The 21,641-nt window shown below is 44.6% G+C and overlaps 1 protein-coding gene across 1 annotated transcript in view; it reads left to right on the top strand.

Annotated features, from left to right (window-relative positions):
• NAALADL1 (N-acetylated alpha-linked acidic dipeptidase like 1) overlaps window positions 1–21,641 on the top strand; it is a 103,789-nt gene that overhangs the window by 41,896 nt on the left and 40,252 nt on the right. Inside the window, exons 7-10 of the mRNA XM_040328572.1 lie at window positions 10,056–10,157; window positions 14,443–14,528; window positions 15,767–15,886; window positions 21,534–21,619. Coding sequence (XP_040184506.1) covers window positions 10,056–10,157; window positions 14,443–14,528; window positions 15,767–15,886; window positions 21,534–21,619 — 394 coding nt within the window. The remainder of the gene's footprint in view (window positions 1–10,055; window positions 10,158–14,442; window positions 14,529–15,766; window positions 15,887–21,533; window positions 21,620–21,641) is intronic.

The following is a 21,641-nucleotide window of genomic DNA, read 5'->3' as shown; positions in this document are numbered from 1 at the left end:
CTACAATCTAAAACTCCTATGTATCTAAATCTAGATATGGTGGGTTAATTTACTGAAACTGTAGAGTGCAAACTCTGGTGCAGCTGTGCATGGTAGCCAATCAATTTCTTACTTCAGCTTTTAAGCTTTGAATAAAAAAATGTAAGTTGATTGGTTTCTTCGCAGAGCTGCACTCTCCAGTTTTAGTAACTCAACCCCAGTATGTATTAAACAAGTTGTTGACAAAGAAGAGAATCAAGTTCCTGTAGTTAATGTGGGCTGTGGGGTTTAACATTCCAGCAATTCATTTTCTTGTACAATATTTTTATTGGAAGTAAGTAATAACAAACATTACATGGGAGATAATGATTAACCACTTAAGGACCGCCTCCTGCATACGTCGGCAGAATGGCACGGCTGGGCACATCCACGTACAGGTACGTCCGGTACTAGTACCCAGCCGTGGGTCGCGAGCGCGCGCCCACGGCGCGCTTCCGCGACCTAGTCCGAAGCTCCGTGACCGCGATCGATCCCCGGAGCTGAAGAACGGGGAGAGCCGTGTGTAAACACAGCTTCCCCGTTCTTCACTGTGGCGGCAGCATCGATCGTGTCATCCCTTTTATAGGGGGACACAATCGATGACGTCACACCTACAGCCACACCCCCCTACAGTTATAAACACACTTCAGGTCACACATAACCCCATCAGCGCCCCCTGTGGTTAACTCCCAAACTGCAATTGTCATTTTCACAATAAACAATGCATTTTAAATGCATTTTTTGCTGTGAAAATGACAATGGTCCCAAAAATTTGTCAAAATTGTCCCGAAGTGTCCGCCATAATGTCGCAGTCATGAAAAAAATCGCTGATCGCCGCCATTAGTAGTAAAAAAATAAAAATTTATAAAAATGCAATAAAACTATCCCCTATTTTGTAAATGCTATAAATTTTGCGCAAACCAACCGATAAACGCTTATTGCGATTTTTTTTACCAAAAATAGGTAGAAGAATACACATCGGCCTAAACTAAGGAACATTTTTTTTTATATATATATATTTTTGGGGGATATTTATTATAGCAAAAAGTAAAAAATATTGAATTTTTTTCAAAATTGTCGCTCTATTTTTGTTTATAGCGTAAAAAATAAAAACCGCAGAGGTGATCAAATACCACCAAAAGAAAGCTCTATTTGTGGGAAAAAAAGACGCCAATTTTGTTTGGGAGCCACGTTGCACGACCGCGCAATTGTCAGTTAAAGCGACGCAGTGCCGAATCGCAAAAAGGGGCAAGGTCCTTTAGCTGCATTTTGGTCCGGGTCTTAAGTGGTTAAAGCAGAGGTTCACCCGTACATAACATTTTTTAGCCTTAGATTCCTGCTCATTTTGTCTAGGGGAATCGGCTATTTTTTTTTTAATCAAAGCTGTACTTACCGTTTTAGAGATGCATCTTCTCCGCCACTTCCGGGTATGGGCTGCGGGAATGGGCGTTCCTATTTTGATTGACAGTCTTCCGAGAGGCTTCCGACGGTCGCATCCATCGCGTCACGATTTTCCGAAAGAAGCCGAACGTCGGTGCGCAGGCGCAGTATAGAGCCGCACCAGCGTTCGGCTTCTTTCGGCTACTCGTGACGCGATGGATGCGACCGTCGGAAGCCTCTCGGAAGACTGTCAATCAAGAAGGAACGCCCGCTCCCGAAGACCCATACCCGGAAGCGACGGAGAAGATCGCTCTCTACAACGGTAAGTACGGATCATATTTTAAAACAACTAGCCGATTCCCCTAGACAAAATGAGCATCAATTTACGGGTAAAAATTATTTTTAGGGTGAACTCCCTCTTTAAGTAGTACAATGAGCAGGTATCTGCATACATGAGCACAGTACAGATAACCAAATTATCAGTAGAATGTAATGGGAAATATTAAACAGGTGATAACCTTACATTGTGAATAATAAACAAAAGGGAGAATAAACTCCCACCTGAGGCAGATATAACACAGTAATTTACAATGGGGAATAAGAATTGTGGAGAAGGTCTCAGAGGAATACCTCAAAAGGCCTTTACCACATGTGTTTATCACAGATGATTTTTGAAGAGATAGATGAAGGAGATCTAAAGGAAAATATAAAAAGAGAGGAAAAGAAAAGGAGAAGGAAAAGGGTAAGAGGGGTGAGATGGGAAGGGGGATGGGAGAGGCTGTCCGCTCCGTACTAGGGCAAGGGGATTAATCGGGGTTGAAGATTGGTCTCACAACCTTAACCACTTAAGATCCGGACCTTTAGGCAGCTAAAGGCCCGGCCAGGTTTTTTGATTCGGCACTGCGTCGCTTTAACAGACAATTGCGCGGTCGTGCGACGTGGCTCCCAAACAAAATTGGCGTCCTTTTTTTCCCACAAATATAGCTTTCTGTTGGTGGTATTTGATCACCTCTGCGGTTTTTATTTTTTAAGCTATAAACAAAAATAGAGCGACAATTTTGAAAAAAAAATCAATATTTTTTACTTTTTGCTATAATAAATACCCCCAAAAAAGATATAAAAAAACATTTTTTTTTCTCAGTTTAGGCCGATACGTATTCTTCTACATATTTTTGGTAAAACAAATCGCAATAAGAGTTTAACGATTGTTTTTCACAAAATTTATAGCGTTTACAAAATAAGGGATAGTTTTATGGCATTTTTATTAATATTCTCCCACCTCTCCCTGCATTTGATCAACGCCGCCGGGCTTTTCTTAAACATTTTATATTTTTTGGGGGTATTTATTATAGCAAAAAGTAAAAAATATTGATTTTTTTTCAAAATTGTCGCAAAAAATAAAAACCGCAGAGGTGATCAAATACCACCAACAGAAAGCTCTATTTGTGGGGAAAAAAGGACGCCAATTTTGTTTGGGAGCCACGTCGCACGACCGCGCAATTGTCAGTTAAAGCGACGCAGTGCCGAATCGCAAAAACTGGCCAGGTCCTTTACCTGCATAAAGGTCCAGGTCTTAAGTGGTTAAAGCAAACAGCAAAGGTGATAGCGCAGGCATGAGGCCTACTTACAGAACCGTGGATCCGGCAAAACAACAATGTCCCCTCGGTAATCTGTAGTGGTAACAGAGAAAACTTGATCCACATTCCCGGGACATTTGAGAACCACTCTGTCGTTGTAGATATACCGGCCAGGGCTCCAATCCCTCAAGCAATCTTTGAAATGCTGACCAACAAGACGAATGCATACTCTGTATCGCGATGAACCTTTGGTACATTCAAATAATCTCAGACTCTCAGACTGGTATAGACGGTGAGGATTGGGATGATATGTGGGATTGCCCCTTTCAGCACTTGGTTTCTCCCAAACAAAATTGGCGTCCTTTTTTCCCACAAATAGAGCTTTATTTTGGTGGTATTTGATCACCTCTGCGGTTTTTATTTTTTGCGCTGTAAACAAAAATAGAGCAACAATTTTGAAAAAAATGCAATATTTTTTACTTTTTGCTGTAATAAATATCCCCCAAAAATATATAAAAAAAAACATTTTTTTTCCTCAGTTTAGGCCGATACGTATTCTTCTACCTATTTTTGGTAAAAAAAATCGCAATAAGCGTTCATCGATTGGTTTACGCAAAATTTATAGCGTTTACAAAATAGGGGATAGTTTTATTGCATTTTTATTTTATTTTTATTACTACTAATGGCGGCGATCAGCGATTTTTTTCATGACGGCGACATTATGGCGAACACTTCGGACAATTTTGACACATTTTTGGGACCATTGTCATTTTCACAGCAAAAAATGCATTTAAAATGCATTGTTTACTGTGAAAATGACAATTGCAGTTTGGGAGTTAACCACAAGGGGGCGCTGATGTGGAAATTTAAAGATGTATTTATTATGTATTGTCAAAGTGTCACCCATTGTTGGTTCTCCCTCAGCCCGCTCTAGAAAGCTGACTGGGGCAGACAGACTGGTGGAGATACACTTCCTGATTTGGAGAAGGGTGTTTGTGGAGGGGGGTGTCGGCCGGCGAAAGGGCCCCTGTGTGAAGCACAGATATTCGCCTTCCGGGTGTGTCCGCTCTGCAAGAGCATTGTCAATTTAGCTGGTGTGCGCTCCTGTCATCTCTCAGTGCCTGATCAACACTGTTTTGTGATGTGAGCATACACCTGCAGATAAGCTCCTCTCATCAGGAACTGTATCCTATTGTTGTATTGTTATTGTTATATTGCTATTGTTATATTCAGGGGTCAAGTCCTGGGGAAAAAAGTGTGGGAACTCACCCAAGATTCCCCACTTGCCTCAAAAAAATTAAAATTGCATGTGTGTGTTTTATGTACTACTTTTTTAACAAATAAACTTCCCCCAGTCTGCACAATTACCCCCCAATCCCTCAGTCTGCACAATTACCCCCCAATCCCCAGTCTGCACAATTACCCCCCAATCCCCAGTCTGCACAATTACCCCCCAATCTGCACAATTACCCCCCCCCAATCCCCAGTCTGCACAATTACCCCCCCAATCCCCAGTCTGCACAATTACCCCCCAATCCCCCAGTCTGCACAATTACCCCCAATCCCCAGTCTGCACAATTACCCCCCAATCCCCCAGTCTGCACAATTACCCCCAATCCCCCAGTCTGTACAATTACCCCACAATCCCCCAGTCTGCACAATTATCCCCAATCCCCCAGTCTGCACAATTACCCCCCAGTCTGCACAATTACCCCACAATCCCCCAGTCTGCACAATTACCCCACAATCCCACAGTCTGCACAATTATCCCCCAGTCTGCACAATTACCCCACAATCCCCCAGTCTGCACAATTACCCCACAATCCCCCAGTCTGCACAATTACCCCCCAATCCCACAGTCTGCACAATTATCCCCCAGTCTGCACAATTACCCCACAATCCCCCAGTCTGCACAATTACCCCCCAATCCCACAGTCTGCACAATTACCCCCCCCCCAATCCCCAGTCTGCACAATTACCCCCCCCCCCAATCCCCAGTCTGCACAATTACCCCCCAATCCCCAGTCTGCACAATTACCCCCCAATCTGCACAATTACCCCCAATCCCCCAGTCTGCACAATTACCCCCCAATCTGCACAATTACCCCCCCTAAACCCCAGTCTGCACAATTACCCCCCCAATCCCCCAGTCTGCAGAATTACCCCCCAATCTGCACAATTACCCCCCAATCCCCAGTCTGCACAATTACCCCCAATCCCCCAGTTTGCACAATTACCCCCCAATCCCCCAGTCTGTACAATTACCCCCAATCCCCCAGTCTGCACAATTACCCCCCACTCCAACAGTCTGCACAAATACCCCCCCAATCCCCAGTCTGTACAATTACCCCCAATCCCCCAGTCTGCACAATTATCCCCCAGTCTGCACAATTACCCCACAATCCCCCAGTCTGCACAATTACCCCCCAATCCCACAGTCTGCACAATTACCCCCCCCAATCCCCAGTCTGCACAATTACCCCCCCCAATCCCCAGTCTGCACAATTACCCCCCCCAATCCCCAGTCTGCACAATTACCCCCCAATCCCCAGTCTGCACAATTACCCCCCAATCTGCACAATTACCCCCAATCCCCCAGTCTGCACAATTACCCCCCAATCTGCACAATTACCCCCCCTAAACCCCGGTCTGCACAATTACCCCCCCAATCCCCCAGTCTGCAGAATTACCCCCCAATCTGCACAATTACCCCCCAATCCCCAGTCTGCACAATTACCCCCAATCCCCCAGTTTGCACAATTACCCCCCAATCCCCCAGTCTGTACAATTACCCCCAATCCCCCAGTCTGCACAATTACCCCCCAATCCAACAGTCTGCACAAATACCCCCCCCCCAATCCCCAGTCTGCACAATTACCCCCCCAATCCCCAGTCTGCACAATTACCCCCCAATCCCCCAGTCTGCACAATTACCCCTCCAATCCCCAGTCTGCACAATTACCCCCCCAATCCCACAGTCTGCACAATTACCCCCCCCAATCCCCAGTCTGCACATATACCCCCCCAATCCCCCAGTCTGCACAATTACCACCCCCCTTCCCCAGTCTGCACAATTACCCCCCCCCCAATCCCCAGTCTGCACAATTACCCCCCAATCCCCAGTCTGCACAATTACCCCCCAATCTGCACAATTACCCCCAATCCCCCAGTCTGCACAATTACCCCCCAATCTGCACAATTACCCCCCCTAAACCCCAGTCTGCACAATTACCCCCCCAATCCCCCAGTCTGCAGAATTACCCCCCAATCTGCACAATTACCCCCCAATCCCCAGTCTGCACAATTACCCCCAATCCCCCAGTTTGCACAATTACCCCCCAATCCCCCAGTCTGTACAATTACCCCCAATCCCCCAGTCTGCACAATTACCCCCCAATCCAACAGTCTGCACAAATACCCCCCCCCAATCCCCAGTCTGCACAATTACCCCCCCAATCCCCAGTCTGCACAATTACCCCCCAATCCCCCAGTCTGCACAATTACCCCTCCAATCCCCAGTCTGCACAATTACCCCCCCAATCCCACAGTCTGCACAATTACCCCCCCCCAATCCCCAGTCTGCACATATACCCCCCCAATCCCCCAGTCTGCACAATTACCACCCCCCTTCCCCCAGTCTGCACAATTACCCCCCCCTGGACAATCACCCCCTTTCCCCAGTCTGCACAATTACCCCCCCAAACCCCCAGTCTGCACAATAACCCCCCCAATCTGCACAATTACCCCCCAATCTGCACAATTACCCCCTTCCCCCAGTCTGGACAATTACCCCCCAATCTGCACAATTACCCCCCTTCCCCCAGTCTGCACAATTACCACCCCAATCCCCCAGTCTGCACAATTACCCCCCCTCTTCCCCCAGTCTGCACAATTACCACCCCAATCCCCCAGTCTGCACAATTACCCCCCCTTCCCCCACAATTACCCCCCCCCCAGTCTGCACAATTACCCCCCATCCCCCAGTCTGCACAATTACCCCCCAACCCCCACAATTACTCCCTCAGTCTGCACAATTACCCCCCCCCCTCAGTTTGCACGGGGGAAGGGGGGAAGAAATGAGATAGAAGTAGGGGCAAAGAAAAAATAATTCAGGGGGGAGAGGGGGTTTTGCAGATAGCTCACGTACCTTCCCACTCTGGTTAGTCATAGGAGTCCATGCTGGAGGCTCCATGCAGGCTGGAGTGAGGGCGGAAACAAAGGGGAGGAGGAATGTTGGATTGGACAGACGGCCGAGTGGGGGATGAGCTAGGAAGACAAGCAGATACAGCCCGACTTGTGTGTTTGACAGTGAAACAAACAAGGAGAGGGAGGATGGAAGGGAGCATTATGGCACTTTGGCGCCCCACCTCTGCAGGTGCTAGAGTGAACTGCACCCCATCACTAGAGCCGGGACTTTGTTACAGCGGCTGCTGGAGGAGGAATAGGCGGACTGAGGGAGGGGAGGACGGAGGCGCCTCGATTCCTTTGGGAACGACGTTCCTGCTGTGGAAAAGGTATAGGAACGTCGTTCCCATGCGTTCCCGCAGGACTCGAGCCCTGGTTATATTGCTGTATTGAATCCCTGTTGGAAGGGTTTATCTGTGCTGCCAAATCGATATATGGGCATTTGTTGTATTGAGCCCACATGCTGTGACATCACTTCCCATGGAGGAGGTCACATGCTGTGACATCACTTCCTATGGTCACATGCTGTGATCTCCTCCAATCAGATGTGGTCTGTGAAGCCTTTTGTGGTAATAAAAGAACGCCTGGATGGGCGTCGGCGGCAGTCTGGTGAGGATGTCGAGATGAAAACAAGCATGGTGTGAGGTCTCTTGACTTGAATGTATGGCAGGAAATGGATGGTGAGTGAATCTATTTAGTTTAAGATGGCTTATTTCATTAAGACGAATTCTGTGCTTTTTAGCACAGGGCAAAATGGCGGTGTGCTCTGCATACAGCCTATTTTGCCATGACAGCGCTGATGGGGTTATGTGTGACCTCATGTGTGTTTACAACTGTAGGGGGGTGTGGCTGTAGGTGTGACGTCATCGATTGTGTATCCCTATAAAAGGGATCACACGATCGATGCCGCCGCCACAGTGAAGAACGGGGAAGCTGTGTTTACACACAGCTCTCCCCGTTCTTCAGCTCCGGGGATCGATCGCGAGACTCCAGCGCCGATCGGGTCCGCAGGTACCGCGGTCCCGGTCACGGAGCTTCGGACTGGGTCGCGTGTGCGTGCCCACGACCCGCGGCTGGGTACTAGCACAGGACGTACCTGTACGTGCATGTGCCCAGCCATGCCATTTTGCCGACATAAATGTGCAGGAGGCGGTCCTTAAATGGTTAAGGTTCCAGGAGCCTAGGATCGGAGAGCAATTAACTTTAAAATTAAATTAACTTTCTTAAAGCGGAGGTTCCGCCGATTTTTTTTTTTTTAAAAGCCAGCAGCTACAAATATTGCGGCTGCTGACTTTTAAAAAATTGACACTTACCTGTCCAGCGCGCCCGCGATGTCAGCAGACGAGGCTGAGCAATCGCTCGGTTTCACGGCTGCTTCCGCCGCCATCCTTTTTTGCGCTATAAACAAAAGAAAAGTGGCAATTTTGAAAATAACACAATATTTTTTACTTTTTGATTTAATGCAGGGTTCCAACCACAATTTGCATTTTTAAAATGTATGTCCTTTCATCATGTGTTTTTATAATATAAATCCGGTCACTATTTTACAATCCGCCACCGCTCCGCATAGTTATTCAAAAAAGATAGTTTATAAAACTATGTCCACACCGTTGTCATTTTGCTTGTGGGCATTGTGAAGCCCACAAGTACTTAGGGCCTGATCCACAAAAACCCGGCGGAACGTAATTCTTCCTATTTAAGTTACACCGCTGCAAAATCTCTACCTAAGTGCCCGATCCACAAAGCACTTACCTAGAAACTTTGAGCGGTGTAACTTAAATCCGTCCGGCGCAAGGCGTTCCTAATTTAATGGGGCGAGTCCCATTTAAATTAGGCGCGCTCCCGCGCCGGACGTACTGCGCATGCTCCCGACGTCATTTTCCCGACGTGCTTTGCGCGGTTTTACTTTGCGCAGGGTTTTGAGAATCGCGACGGGCGTAAAAAAAAACGAGTTGCGGCGGGAAAAAAAAAAATAAAAAAAAAAAAAAGACAGCGACGCGGGGTAGAAGCGTCTACTTTTACAAGGTGTAAACAGTTTAGGCCTTGTTAAAGCAGCCCTAATTTTGCGACAGCAAACTAATACTTACGGAGAAAAAAACGAAGCGTAAAAGCTTTGTGGATCTCCGTAAGTGCTAATTTGCATACCCGAAGCGGCATTTCGACGAGAAATGCCCCCAGCGGCGGATGCGGTACTGCATCCTAAGATCCGACAGTGTAAGTCCCTTACACATGTCGGATCTTCTGCCTATCTATGAGAAACTGATTCTGTGGATCAGTTCCATAGATAGAAACAGGGATACGATGGCGTATCAGTAGATACGCCGGCGTATCCCTTTTGAGGATCAGGCCCTTACTTCCTGGACGTCTTGGATGGGGAGTGCTAATTGGGTAGCGCACTGCATCCTGGGAAATGATTACATACATTTCCCAGGAGCATTAGAGGGAGATGATGTGAGAATCCTAGGTGGTTTCAAAGGCACATTTCGTGGGACCGCATAGCAACAGGCATTTCCAGATGACTAAAACATTTTTTTTTTTTTTTTTACTTTTTTAGGTCTAATGAGCACAATAATAAAAAATATATTTTGGGATGGAAACTCCACTTTAATGAGGTCCAACAAACGGCTATAAACTCCCTTGGCTGTTTCTCCAGGAATTCCCCTCTTCTGTCCAAATACCTATTACTGTTAATTCCAAAATTATATTATTATTATGCATTATTTTTATGGCACATCAAAATGTATGTGAATGCTTACTTTATTTAGCTTAATATGAATGCTTATATTTGAATTGGGCTCCTAATCTTTTACAGGTCTGCAGTCTGAGCTCTGTTATGGCAAAGTATGTATGTAAAAAAAAATGTAATGTTACTGTTTGCTACATTTCTACTCACAGTGCACTAAAAGGTCCTGCAGCTCAAGATTCCTGGCAAGGAAGTTTATCATGTACATATAACACGGGCCCCGGATTCCGTGATGATGGAGCTTACAAAGACAGGTTGGATATTTAAATTTATGTATTATCTAATTTAGGAACTTGCTAACTTGTAACAATGAGTGATAGATGATGGATGGTGGGGAGTTCACAATTCTAAGGTGATAAGGTGGAGTAGCACGTAGTGTGAGTATATCACATAATATTATGAATAGTCATTTGATATTAATTGTTCAACTTTATTTTAAGAGCCCATTTACACAGGGGCAACACGACTTAGAGCGTGACTTTGGGAGGCAAAAAAACAGCATACCAGGTCTGGTATGGATTTCAAGGGGAGCCCCCTATGCCGAAAAAAACGGCGTGGGGGCCCCCCAAATCCATATCAGACCCTTATCCGAGCACGCAGACCGGCCAGTCAGGAAAGGGGGTGGGGACGAGCGAGCGCCCCCCCTGAACCGTACCAGGCGGCATGCCCTCAACATGGGGGGGTGGGTGCTTTGGGGCAGGGGGGCGCCATACTCATTCACATAGGGTGGGGGGCTGGGATCTGGGGGCTCCCTTATTAAAGGGGGCTCCCAGATTCCAGTAAGCCCCCTGCCCACAGACACCGACAACCAACGGCCAGGGTTGTCGGGAAGAGGCCCTTGTCCCCATCAAGGTGCATGGCGACCCCCTGCCCCAAAGCACCCACCCCCCCATGTTGAGGGCATGCCGCCTGGTACGGTTTAGGAGGGGGGCCGCTCGCTCGTCCCCACCCCCTTTCCTGACTGGCCGGTCTGCGTGCTCGGATAAGGGTCTGGTATGGATTTGGGGGGACCCCCACACCGTTTTTTTGGGATGGGGGTTCCCCTTGAAATCCATACCAGACCTAAGGGCCTGGTATGCCCTTGGAGGGGGAACCTATGCCAGTTTTTTATTTAAAATTTGGCATGGAGTTCCCCTGTGGGAGGGAGGCGCGTGCCTTAGAACAGGTTCACACTGGGGCGACTTCCTGTAAAGTTGACTCACTGTGAACGGGGATCCGACTTGGAGGTGGCTTCCATTTGAAATCAATGGGTACAAGTTGCCTACAAGTCGGATTGAAGTAGTACAGGAACCTTTTTTCAAGTTGGAGCGACTGCAGTAGTGTGCATTAAGACGGCTCTCATTCACTTACATTGATTTCTTCATGCAATCAACCATTGGAAATTGTACTATTTGTACTAAAATACAAAATATGCAACATACGTTTGCAGAATGTGACAATGAATTAGTGTTTGTTCACCAATGCTAGAAGTATGCCAAGCAAAATAGGTGAGTTGGAAGCTCTGGTGCACGAGGAGAACTATGATCTAATTGGGATTGCTGATTCTTGGCTTCATTCTTCTCATGACTGGGCTATTAATATTCCTGGCTATGCTCTCTTTCGGAAAGACTGGGTAAGGTAAGGTGAGGAAGTGAAGAATCAGCTCCTTGCACAGATGGAAAAGGCTGCAAGGGCTGGGACAGTGATAATAATTGGGGATTTTAACTACTGGAAGTTGACTGGCGTAATGGCACAGCTGGGACATTTAAAGGGCAAACATTTATAAACCAATTACAAGCCAATTTTATGGTCCAGTTTATTAAGGCCCCGACTAGTATGCCCCGCTCTGCTGGACCTGGTAATCTCAAACCATGCAGAGCTTATTACCAATATTCATATAAAAGAACATCTGGGTAGCAGTGACCATAACATTATTTCATTTAATGTTAGCTGTAAGCAACAAACGCATACGGGTAAGATATAAACACTTAACTTTAAGAGAGCACATTTTCCAAGGATGAGGGCTGCTCTCCAGGACTTAGACTGGGATGGAATATTGGCATTGATGAATACAGTACAGAACAGAAATTCTTCAAAGTAACTGTATGTAAACTCACTGCAAAGTATATTCCCATGGGCAATAAGTTTAAAAGGCTAAAAATAAAACCTATGTGGCTCCCGGCCAAAGTAAAAAATTGCTATCAATAATAAAAAAGGAGACTTTAAAAAATATAAAAATGAAGGAATGCTATCATCTATTACATTTTATAAAGAATAAAACAGAATATGTAAAGGAGATCAAGGACGCAAAGATTTAAAGTTAATGCCAGATTGCAACAGATAGTAGGAGAAACCCCCAAAAATTATTCAAATATATTAATAGTAAAAAGGTCATGTCTGAGCATGTAGGCCCTTTACAAAATAATCTAGAGTGAGTGACTGAGGACAAAGAGAAGGGAAAAGTATTAAATTGTTTCTTTAGCTCTGTGTATACAAAGGAGCATGGGGGAGCTCATGTCCATGATGGGGCTGGTATTGACACAGCCCCAAATGATCCGCACTGGCTCAAAAGTGGTTGTGGACGTGGTATAACTGGATTTTGCAAAAGTGTTTGACATCGTTCCCCACACACAGCTAATGTGTAAGGTAAAGTCTACAGGATTGGAAAGATCAATTTGTAAATAGATAGGAAACTGGTTAAAAGACAGAATTCAGAGAGTAGTGGTTAATGACTCTTACTATGAATGGTCTAAGGTTATCAGTGGTGTACCTCATCGTTCAGTGTTGGGACCCTTACTTTTTAATATCTTTATAAATGATATTGGGTCTGGGATCAAAAGTAACATTTCTGTCTTTGCAGATGACACTAAACTATGCAGTGGAATAACGTCCTTACAGGATGTCTCCAATTTACAAGCCGACCTCAATGCTCTGTCTAATTGGGCAACTAAGTGGCAAATGAAGTTTAATGTTGATAAATGTAAAGTTATGCACTTGGGGGCTAAGAATATGCATGCATCATATATACTAGGGGGAGTACAACTGGGGGAATCAATGATGGAGAAGGATTTTGGTAGATCATAAGCTCAATAATGGCATGCAATGCCAAGCTACGGTTTCCAAAGTGAGCAAAGTCAATTCTTATATTAAGAGAGGTATGGACTCCAGAGAGAGAGATATAATTTTGCCCCTGTACAAATCATTAGTAAAACCTCATCTGGTATATGCAGTTTATTTTTGATCAGTTCTCCAAAAGGATATCAGGGAACTCGAAAAAGTACAGAGAAGGACAACCAAACCAATAGGAAGCATGGAGGAGCTCAGCTCTGAGGAAATATTAAAGGAACTCAATTTTTTCCCTCTTGAGAAGAGGAGAATAAGGGGGATATGATCAACATGTATAAATACATAAGTGGTTTATAAAATGAACTTGGTGTTGAGTTATTCACTTTAAGATAATCACAGAGGACAAGGGGGCACTCTTTACATTTAGAGAAAAAAAGATTTTATCTCCAAATATGGAAAGGTTTTTTCACAGTCAGGCCTCGTACACACGACCGAGGAACTCGTCGGCCGAGACACATCGTTTTCCTCGACGAGTTCCTTGTTAGGCTTGTCGAGGAACTCGACAAGCTTGCTTTGCGTACACACTGTCAAGACAAAATCTCCTCGTTCTCAAACGCGGTGACATACAACAAATACAACGGCAGGGGAAGTTCGATTCCACTTGCACAACTCTTGGGGCTGCTTTTGCTAATCTCATGTGTTTGTGTGTTAAGTAAAAGTTTGGTAAGAGACGATTTGCACTTTACAGTCTGTTACAGCTTGAAAAATGTGTTATCTCCATTACAAATGCTACTTTTACTCCCGTCTCATACTTTATTCTGAGCAAGGGTTTCTTAGCCTACACACGCTCGAGTTCCTCGTTGAAAACCAGCCCAACGAGTTACTTGACGAGCAAATTCAGACTCCCGTCGAGGAAAAAGAGAACTTGCTCTCTTTTTTGCTCATAGTCCTATGACTAAGCATTGATATCCAATGCGAAACGCGTCAGCTGTTTTTCCCACTGTGTGCTGATACCTGTAGTGCATTTTTCCTTTACCCAATAAAGGGCATGTCTTTTTAAGAAATTGGAATGCGGCTGTCCATATCTTTCCTCTTTTGCATATCCCGTGCATTGCCTGCACCCATTGGTTTCTGAGTGGACATTGATTGTTCTAGTGTGCTCACCTGGAGCGGCAGCCTTCCTACCTTTTAGCGGTGCTTTACTGTCGTTTTAGCGGCCCTTTTCGGGCGCTAGCGGGGCGCTATGAACCCTGGCTAGCGGTCGAAGAAGGATTAAAACCACCCGTGTTTCTGAAGTTCAGAAGCACTGCCCATTCATTTCAATAAGCAGGGGCAGTGTTGGAGTGCTGTATATTGTGGGATGGACTGTGGGGTGTACCAAGATGTAAAAACCATAGTCCTGGTACAGTCTATTTGAATGTTATCAGTGTTAATTGTGTACAAAATAAAGTGATGGTTAATATTAAAGCTCTCCATATGTCTTCTTTCCTCCAGTGATGTTCAGGTCAATGTGTACAATTATGCAACTATTAAGTCATCAGCAAATGTGATGGGCATTATCAGAGGAAGTGTGGAGCCTGGTGAGACCATTGACAGATTTTTTTTTTCCGTTATTCTGAATTCGTAATTTTTTAATTATAGTGTATTGTCAGCCATCTCTGCCTCCTTGTAATGTCCTCCATAAAAACCCGAACCCCCCCCCCCCCCATGATGAATGCATGTTAGCTGAAGTCATGTGCAAATTACAATCCTATAGTCCCTAGTAAGCAAGAGAAATTGGCCTACATTACTCCATACATTGGGACCATAGTGAGTGAACTTAGCTATCCTCTAATAGGAAGTTGGATCACAGTGGCAGCAAAAAAAAGTAGCCATAGCCAAGCAGGAAGTAAGAGGAACTTCCTCCAAAGTTTAGGGAATCCCAGTGTTTCACCAGGGCACTAGAACTAGATTTCCCCTCTATTATTATTCTGATGTCAACCCGAAATTTGGGATTTTCTTTTACTTTCACTTTCAATAATAATGGTAAACAGGACAAATAGAGAGTGAATCTCCCTAATGGGGGCACAGACAGCAATTAAAATTGACAGGTGTTCTAATCCGATGATGTCACAAATAGCGATTTGGCCACATCCCCCGGTTTACCACAGTGCGTCGCATTACTACTTTCTTTGGGGCACCCAAAGATGTCCCAGGTCTTTTAGAATCCTATAGTGTTTACTTAGAAAATAAAAAAATTGCCCTGTGCCGCTAAAGTGTTTAGGTTTGACTTAGTGGCAAAGGTGGCAACCCTACTCTGCAGTGAACTTGAGGACATCGGGGGAACAGTCCATCACTGGAGCATGGTGGAGAGCTGTCTGTTGGGATCAGTCAAGTATAATGCTTTTACCATCCCCTAGGCCTAAACAAGCAGTTAACCCTTGCAGTGCATGTGCAGCTCCACTGCAAGGGGGGAGGTTTAGTTTTACTGGAGTTTAGCTTTGAACTGGCCATGTACTGATAGTGCTAATAAATAAAAGGTTCCTCCATCTACGCTATATAATCTCCCATCATGCCTATAGTATTTTGACAGCTAGCCTTGCCGACTGTCAAAATACCCAAACAGTGGCTGCATCTGATTAGATGCATCCGCTTTTCCATTTTTCTGTCCGGATATTTTGATTTTTTAATCTAAGTAGCTGTTGAGTGAAAGGAATGTGACAGGGCCAACCACGGCTAGAATTCCTAACGAACTGCCCTAAACTTGAACGGTGCGTGGTCAGCTATATACTCTTTCAAATGCATAGACGGCTAAACATGTTTCCATTTTCGTTTGCAGACAGGTATATAATGTATGGAAATCACAGAGACAGCTGGGTCCATGGTGCAATAGATCCCAGCAGCGGAACTGCAGTCATGCTGGAAATCAGTAGAATTCTTGGGGAAAAGGTCAAAAAAGGTAAAAACTAACATACTGTAATTGTCAACTAACACACAGTACCTTTAAAAAGTATTCATACTGTGACGATTTCTCTGGGGTATCCAAACGTAGCAGCGAGCAGCGAGATGTAACAGTATAGAAACCGTTGCCTTAGTCGTTGGCTGAGTAACTGGAATGACCTCAGGCCACTTTTAATGGGCGTCCACTATGATCATCCATTGTTCCAGACCAGAGTCTTGTGTCCCTCACAACACAGAGGATATAACACATACCCCTTCAAATTTTCCACATTTTGTCAAAATAGATAGACGAACACAATTTGGCACATAATTGTGAAGTGGAAAGAAAATGATAAATGATTTTTATTTCTTTTTTACAAATAAATATGTGAAAAGCAATGCGTGCATTTGTATTCAGCCCTTATACTTTGATACCCCTAACTAAAATCTAGTGTAATCAATTTCCCTCAGAAGTCACTTAATTAGTAAATAGAGTCCACCTGTGTGTAATTTAATCTCAGTAAAAATACAGCTGTTCTGTGAAGCCCTCAGATGTTTTTTAGAGAACCTAAGTGAACAAACAGCATCATAAAGGCCAAGTAACACACCATAAAGTTGTGGATAAGTTTAAAGCAGGGTTAGGTTATAAAAAAAATATCCCAAGCTTTGTACATCTCACGAAGAGCACTGTTCAGTCCATCATCTGAAAATGGAAAGCATATGGCACAACTGCAAACCTACCAAGACATGGCTGTTCATCTACTGACAGGCCGGGCAAGGAGAGCATTAATCAGAGAAGTAGCCAAGAGGCCCATGGTGACTCTAGAAGAGCTGCAGAGATCCACAGCTCAGGTGGAGTTAATCTGTCCACAGGACAACTATTAGTTGTGCATGCTACAAATCTGGCCTTTATGGAAGAGTGTCAAGAAGAAAGCCATTGTTGAAAGAAAGCCATAAGAAGTCCCGTTTGCAGTTTGCAAGGAGCCATGCGGGGGACACAGCAAACATGTGGAAGAAAGTGCTCTGGTCAGATAAGACCAAAATGTAACCTTCTGGCCAAAAAGCAAAGCGCTGTGTGGTGGAAAACTAACACTGCACATCACCCTAAACCAGGGGTGGACTGACAACTTATGGGGCCCCCAGGCTTACAGATGGCCATCACGCGGCAGCCATCTTTTTTAGGGGAGAGGCACCAAACTCGGCGACATGCAGAGTGGCAGGAGACTTTGAGCTGCTGACCCAGTATAGGCACCAGGAGCATCTCATGGGCAGTTCCTCCTTATCAACATCATGGGCCTCTGGGCAAAATACTGCACTGGGACCCCTACCAGGGAGATGATGACCTGTGGCATGCATTACCTTACAGAACAACTTAATTAAAACCAGCAACTGTTAAGACATTGAACACCTTGGTCAGGTCTATGTACAGTATAATGTACAGAGTATATGGGTCAGGGATAAGTAACAAACAAAACAACATATAGAGTACAGCAGTCAGGATGAGCGCCACGCTCACATCAGAGTCCTCCCTTACATCAAAGTCCCAACATTCTCCCTATACTTTACAGTCTGCAAAGCCCCCCCCCCTTTGTCAGAGTCCCCAGTGTGCCACCTTATGGCAGAGCCCCCAGTGTGTCACCTTACAGCAGAGCCCCACCTTAAGGCAGAGCCCCCAGTGTGCCACCCTAAGGCACAGCCCCCAGTGTGCCACCCTAAGGCACAGCCCCCAGTGTGCCACCCTACGGCAGAGCCCCCAGTGTGCCACCCTATGGCACAACCCCAGTGTGCCACTCTATGGCACACCCCCCAATGTGCCACCTTACGGCACAGCCCCCAATGTGCCACTTTCCATCAGTATACCCTTACATACACCTTTGCACCTTAGTGCTTAGTGTGGTAGGCAGCTGGCAGAAATCCACATGTTGCAGGCTCTGAACAGAACATGTGCAGTCGTGGAGTCAGAAGAATAGTGAACTGCTGTGGTTGGCCTCAGATCGGGCAGTGGGGCATGTTAATAAAAGCCATACTTGATGTGTACCATGATATCACTGCACAGGTGTGTACCCAGACCTGCCCTGCTGCCTGATCCGAGGTCGAGCTCAGCAGTTCACCATTCAGCTGCCTCTGAATGGCAACAAGGGCATTTTTTCACGGGCACGGGATTGTTAGATCAACTTCTGTTGAACGGCAGTAGGCACGCCACATGGATCATACAGTATACACACAAATGCACAGTGCACAGTGCACACACACACAGCTACAATGGAATGGTTTGGATAAAAGCATATTAATGTGTATGGCCCAGTCAAGGTCCAGACCTGAAGCCAATTGAGATTCTGTGGCAAGACTTGAAAATTGCTGTCCACAGACGCTCTCCATCCAATCTGACAGAGCGTGAGATATTTTGCAAAGAAGAATGGGAAAAAATGTCACTCTCTAGATTAGAGGTCGACTGATATATCGGTTGGCCGATATATCGGCCGATATTTGGCGTTTTTAAATTAATCGGCATCGGCCGATTTGTGCTTTAAAAAAGCCGATTGATAAGTTCAGCACCGCGACTTGCAAAAAGCTTCTGCAATACAAGTCAATGCAAGTGCTTCCCGTAGAAGACCTTCTCTCTCTCTCTCTCTCTCTCTCTCTCTCTCCTGGGCCGACTGCCAAGTTTTAGAAAAGATATACAATGTTGCTACTTATCAATTAACTGAACTCCATGTAGGAGAATTCTCAGTTTAACCATTTAAAGGCTAAATCTTTTTTTACATTTGTTGCTTACAAGTAAAAATCCTCTATTTTCTGCTAGAAAATTACTTGGAACCCCCAAACATTATATATTTTTTTTTAGCAGAGACCCTAGGAAATAAAATAGCGATTGCTGCAATATTTAATGTTACAAGGTATTTGCGCAGCGCTCTTTCAAACACATTTTTTGGGGAAAAAATATACTTTAACAAATAAAAAATAAAAAACTAAACAGTAAAGTTAGCCCATATTTATTTATTTTTCGACCAAAAGTTTTCATTACCTGTTTTTGTGTATTACATTTTATATATATATATATATATATATATATATATATATATATATATATATATATATATATAATTAGGCTGGCTTCACACTGAAGCGTCAGCCGCGGTGATGGTCTAGCCGCGCTATTTGTAGCGCGGCTATACCATCGTTTTTACCGCGATATTCGGGCGCTAGCGGTGAGGTTTTAACCCCCGCTAGCGGCCGAAAAAGGGTTAATACCGCCCGCGTTGCGGCGGTATTACATCGGTATTACCGCGCTTTCCCATTGATTTCAATGGGAAGGCGCGGTATAGGAGCTCCTATACCGCGGTAAAGAAGCGGCTAGCAGGACTTTTCGAGCGTTCCTGCTAGCGCGCCGCTTCAGTGTGAAAGCCTTCGGGCTTTCACATTGAAGAGTACAGGGCATGATTTTTCATGCGGTATAGCAGCGCTATTTTTAGCGCTGTACCGCATGAAAAACGTCCCAATGTGAAAGGGGCCTTACACAAAAACAGGTAATGAAAACTTTTGGTTGAAAAAAAATAAATATGGGCTAACTTTACTGTTTAGCCCAAAAGCGCCTGAAAAATCGGCTTAACATATCGGCCCAAAAAAATCGGCATCATAAATCGGCTATCGGCCGCCGTGATTTCTAAATATCGGCATCGGTATCGGCCAGAGAAAAACCCATATTGGTCTACCTCTACTCTAGATGTCCAAAGCTGGTAGAGACATCTCCAAAAAGACTTGCAGCTGTAATTGCAGCGAAGGGTGGTTCTACAAAGTATTGACTCCGGAGGGCTGAATACAAATGCACGCCACACTTTTCACATATTTATTTGTTAAAAAATTGGCACTGTATTATTACATATGATGAACATTTGGTGTCAGTCGAAACAGTTTACATTATAATGCTAACTATATATAAAAGATAGCTGTGTGTTGAAAGGCTACATGCACACAAGCCCATCAGTGTCACATCTTGGTATTTTTCTGCACATGTGCAGCACCCATCCCAGCTGCAAGCAGCCTGGCAAAATTGATGACAGGCTGAAATATGCAACATGAATGATGCTGTATCGAGCAATACTCCCTTCATTCACACAGAGCTGTGGCTTGGCTCCGCCCCCTCTCTCCTCATTGGCTCACTGGCTGTGATTGGAATGAGAGTCCCCGGAAAGCGGAGTCAATGCACATTACTGGATCGAGCTCAGGTAAGTATTGGGGGGGGGGGGGGCTGCTGCACACAAAAAGGTTTTATAACCACCTGCCGACCAGCGCACGACGATATACGTCGGCACAATGGCCCGATGTCCGCCAGTGTCCCGCGTGCCTATGTAAACAAGGCATTTCCCTGTTCTGCCTAATGACAGGACAGTGATCCAATGCTCCTTGTCATTGGGAGCAGTGATCACTGTCGTGTCACTGGTAGCCCATCCCCCACAGTTAGAATAACTCCCTAGGACACACTTAACCCCTTCAACACCCCCTCGTGTTTAACCCCTTCCCTGCCAGTGTCATTTACACAGTAATCAGTGCATTTTTATAGCACTGATCACTGTATAAATGACAATGGTTCCAAAATAGCGTCAAAAGTGTCCGATGTGTCCACCATAATGTCGCAGTCACAATAAAAATTGCAATAAATACCAATAAAAAAAATTATAAAAAAAATACATAAATCTATTCCCTTTTTTGTAGCCACTATAACTTTTGCACAAAGCAATCAATATACTGTATGCTTATTGTGATTTTTTTTTACAAAAAATATGTAGAATAATACATATCGGTCTAAACTGAGGAAACAAATTGTTCTTTTATATATGTATTTGGGGGATATTTAGGCTTCATTCCCACTGGCGTTTTAACAGCCACTTTTTTTAGCCTTTTTTACAGCTTAAAAACGCATGTCCATGTTTATTTTGTAAAAAAAATCGCGCAAAAACGCTCAAAAACGAAGCGGTAGCGTTTTTGCGCGTTTTTGAGCGTTTTTACAGCACTATTGCAGGAGCCACAGAACGCCCTGGTCCCGCGTTTTTACAGCTCAAAAATGCCTATGCCATTTGCAGCTCAAAAACGCCTATGTGGGCATGATGCCATAGAATAACACGGACAGGCGTTTTTAAGCTGTAAAAAATGCTCAGAAAAGTGGCTGTAAAAACGCCAGTGGAAATGAAGCCTTATTATAGAAAAAAGTAAAAAATATAACTTTTTTTCAAAATTGTCGCTCTTTTTTTGTTTATAGCGCAAAAAATTAAAACCGCAGAGATGATCAAATACCACCAAAAGAAAGGTCTATTTGTGGGGAAAAAAAGGACGTCAATTTTGTTTGGGTGCAAAGTCGCACAACCGCGCAATTGTCAGTTAAAACGACATTGCAAAAAGGGGCCTGGTCAGGAAGGGGGTAAATTCTTCCAGGGCTGAAGTGGTTAACCTTCATGCATTGAATGTATGAAGGTAAAATATTTTGTGCCTTTACAACCACTTTAAGCTTTGGTAATAAAACCTGGAAGCTGATTGGTTACTTTTTAATTTTAGTAATAACCCCCTCTGTGTCTACTTATCCATATGAATAAGGCCTAATTACTCACAATTAAATCGACTATGTTGTTTGTGTAGTTCATTCCTTTTCTAAAGATGCTTTTGCTTCATAGGAAAATGGCGCCCGCGGAGAACAATTATTTTCGGGAGCTGGGGAGCTGAAGAATTTGGTCTAATTGGATCTACTGAATTTGCAGAGGTAATTCAGAGCTGAAATTTAA

This window comes from Rana temporaria, chromosome 11 (genome assembly GCF_905171775.1).
Source record: "Rana temporaria chromosome 11, aRanTem1.1, whole genome shotgun sequence".
Lineage (NCBI taxonomy): Eukaryota > Metazoa > Chordata > Amphibia > Anura > Ranidae > Rana > Rana temporaria.
The sequence above is the reverse complement of the archived record's forward strand: the minus strand, read 5'-3'. Positions and strand labels throughout refer to the sequence as shown.